The sequence below is a fragment of the Epinephelus moara genome, chromosome 12, assembly GCF_006386435.1.
Source record: "Epinephelus moara isolate mb chromosome 12, YSFRI_EMoa_1.0, whole genome shotgun sequence".
In the NCBI taxonomy this organism is placed as follows: Eukaryota; Metazoa; Chordata; class Actinopteri; order Perciformes; family Serranidae; genus Epinephelus; species Epinephelus moara.
This window is the reverse complement of record NC_065517.1, coordinates 15,499,812-15,502,669: the sequence shown is the minus strand read 5'-3', so window position 1 is coordinate 15,502,669 and position 2,858 is coordinate 15,499,812. Positions and strand designations below refer to the sequence as shown.

Genomic DNA, 2,858 nt, shown 5'->3' with positions numbered 1-2,858 from the left:
AATCAACCAGCCACCCTCCTCCCCTGACAAGTAAAGAACAGTCCCTAAAGTGCGGTGAGGTTTGTGGAAATGTGAACGGCTCGTTTCTCCTCTGACACGTCACATACCTGTGTGCTGCTACGGCTCGGCTGTTCAGGTATTTCTGGGCAGTCATGACACCGACGAAGACTTCTTGGACCAGGCTTCTCGGTCGCCGGTAAGCCATTATCTTGCGCCGCGGAGCACTATGGCCGCTGTATTTGACAGGAATACGTATTTCTGTCTGTGTCTGTGACCCCCCGTTCAACCCACAACCGACAGGATTCGCCTTAAGTTTCTGCTGCGGCTTGGCTGCTCCCTGGTTTATTCAACCAGCATTAGCTTCTGTTCCTCAGCTCCACCGGTCAAGCTGGCGCTGATGTTTACATCCATTATCGTTGTCAGTAATGCCTGCTATGGAGCATGCCGTCGGCTCTCACGTTGTTTTAGAGATGCAAACTGTTAAAGCCAGTCAACCGATTGCTGCGATACCCAAATCCATGACTCTACAATCGATTCATCTAAGGATTCTTGGCTGATTCGTATCAATTGAGGAGGCTGCTATCGACGCAGCCGTATCTCTCGCTTGTCAAACTGGATATCCGGTCGTATCGGTTAATCGTTCCCAACCCTACGTGCGACTCACCGCGGAAGATTTAAAAAGCAGCTGAAATCAGTTAGCAGCTAACTTAAAGATGAAGAAAAGGACTGCAAATTGGAAAAACAATGAGGTCTGAGAGCTCATTACCCTCTGAGCAGTAGATGGGATCAGCCACCATATAACAGGGACAGCAAATGATTATTATTGCCATATTATGCCATTATTATTATTTAGAAAGCACTGCTAATGCATCTGTTATATGTCACACTAGAAGCCGATGCCTCCGCGATGCCGGCCTGCTGTCTAAAATCACACACTGGAACAGCTTGATGCAGCTGTTATTTAGTTCTGCGTAGAAATGCAAATGCGGTCTGAAGAAGGGTCTATAGCACAATCTATGTGTAAAAAAGCCTATTGTTTAAAAAAAAAAATCTGGAATTTCAAGTGCCATTCTTTTCAGGTTGACAGGCAGTAACTAACTCACTGCATCTGTCACTCCAGATGCTAAAAACAACATCTGACAAACACCAACTTGCGTTAAGACTCCATCTAGAATCAGAATGATGGTTAGGTTATGTGGCAGACGGATTCTAGGCTCCATAGATCCACAATCAGTAACCCCCCTCCTACATGGAGGCTGGTACAAAATGTTTTGTTTTAAGTTTGTTGGGTTTTGGTGCTTCAGGAATAACAAATATGACTTTGGTGACAACATTTCAGATACAGACAGACAGGATGCAGGATTGACACCTTGGCTGTCACTCAGTACACACTGACAATATGGCTGAAAAATACAGCATATGGGATGAATGTCAGCCCGCGCTCTCTCTGTGTACCATATATCATAACACTGACATCTAAGCATATTTTTTAAACGTGTGTGTGCATGCATATTTATGTCCTGTCTCCGTCAGACCCTGCGTGAGGAGAAGTTGTCCCACGAGAAGGAGATGAACAATATGCGAGCTCGAGCCGAAGAGGAGGCTAGCCAGATGAAGGACGGCCAGGCTCGGGCTCTGGAGGAAGTCGCCAAGAAACACAGAGTGACCCTCGAGAACGCTCTCAACAACGCCGAGAAGGACAAGAACCGCATGCTGGCTGTGAGTACGCACAAACACACACACGGACTCCAAGGTTAGACTGATATACAGGGCAGTGTCCTAAACACAGGTTCTGATTATAAACCACACCTCAGCCTGAAACGTGACACACATACAGTCATAAACGTGTTCCTGCTTTGATGAAAAACAAAAGAACGGAAAATGGTAGACTACTAGATAATAATACGTCCAACAGAAGGGGGATCACATGGTGAGCTCGCCGGGCACGAAAACAAAAATCCACAAGATTCATTTTCAGATTGCTGTGTCTTTGTTTAATCAGTGTTTATTGCTCAAGCCCGAGGAAAACGAACAGCTGTATGTTTTAATTGATCCTGCATCATCATGCTCGGGGCTCATCTAAAGCCATAAAGATGGTGTCCTTGTGAAGCTTGTTTTCCCCAGGGTGAAAGAAGTATTACTCTCTTTATGGAGACTAGAGGTAGAAAGTAACAAAGTACATTGTTGGTTAAATTGTGCATCTTTACTCTGCTGCAGTTGAGAGGGAATATTTACAGTACTGCAGCACTTCATTTTCTATTCACTGGTTACTTTGCAGCTTACAGAATTACAGAAGATCAGGACATCTACCCATAAAACATCAAGATTTCCCATACACTCATTTATTTGTGGCGCCCTTCTTGTTTTGGTAAAGATTTAAATAATAAACAATACTAGTCCATACCCATTGAGTGCACAGTTGCCCACGCACAGTTTCACATGGTATGTGTTTGGGATACAGGTCAGAGGAAATTGCAGATTAAATAGTCAACTGAACCCATTAAGAAGAGCAATGTATTCAGACAGAGTTTTTGTGAATTTGATAGTACGATTGCTTTATTGAAAGTACAGTAGTACCATTGCCAATAGTGGGATAGTTAGTGGGCTAAAACTGTACATTAGAAGTTGAGGTAGCACGTTGAAAGGCAGATAGTTAAAGTGTTTATATGTTGTATGGACTTAAAAGTGGGGCGCACTGGTAGAATGACTGACTGACTGACAGAATGACACACTGACAGTTTGCGTGATTATGTACAGCATACCATACCATGACTTAGTCATACCAAAAATTAGAAAAAAAAAACCTAACATTGGGCCACAGGGGGAGCCACAGCGATCGGTCGCATTTTAGCCATTTT

General features: G+C 43.9%; 1 protein-coding gene across 1 annotated transcript in view; it reads left to right on the top strand.

Annotated features, from left to right (window-relative positions):
• LOC126399190 (protein FAM184A-like) overlaps positions 1-2,858 on the top strand; it is a 202,465-nt gene that overhangs the window by 116,625 nt on the left and 82,982 nt on the right. Inside the window, exon 9 of the mRNA XM_050059031.1 lies at positions 1,534-1,719. Within this exon, the coding sequence (XP_049914988.1) occupies positions 1,534-1,719 (186 nt within the window). The remainder of the gene's footprint in view (positions 1-1,533; positions 1,720-2,858) is intronic.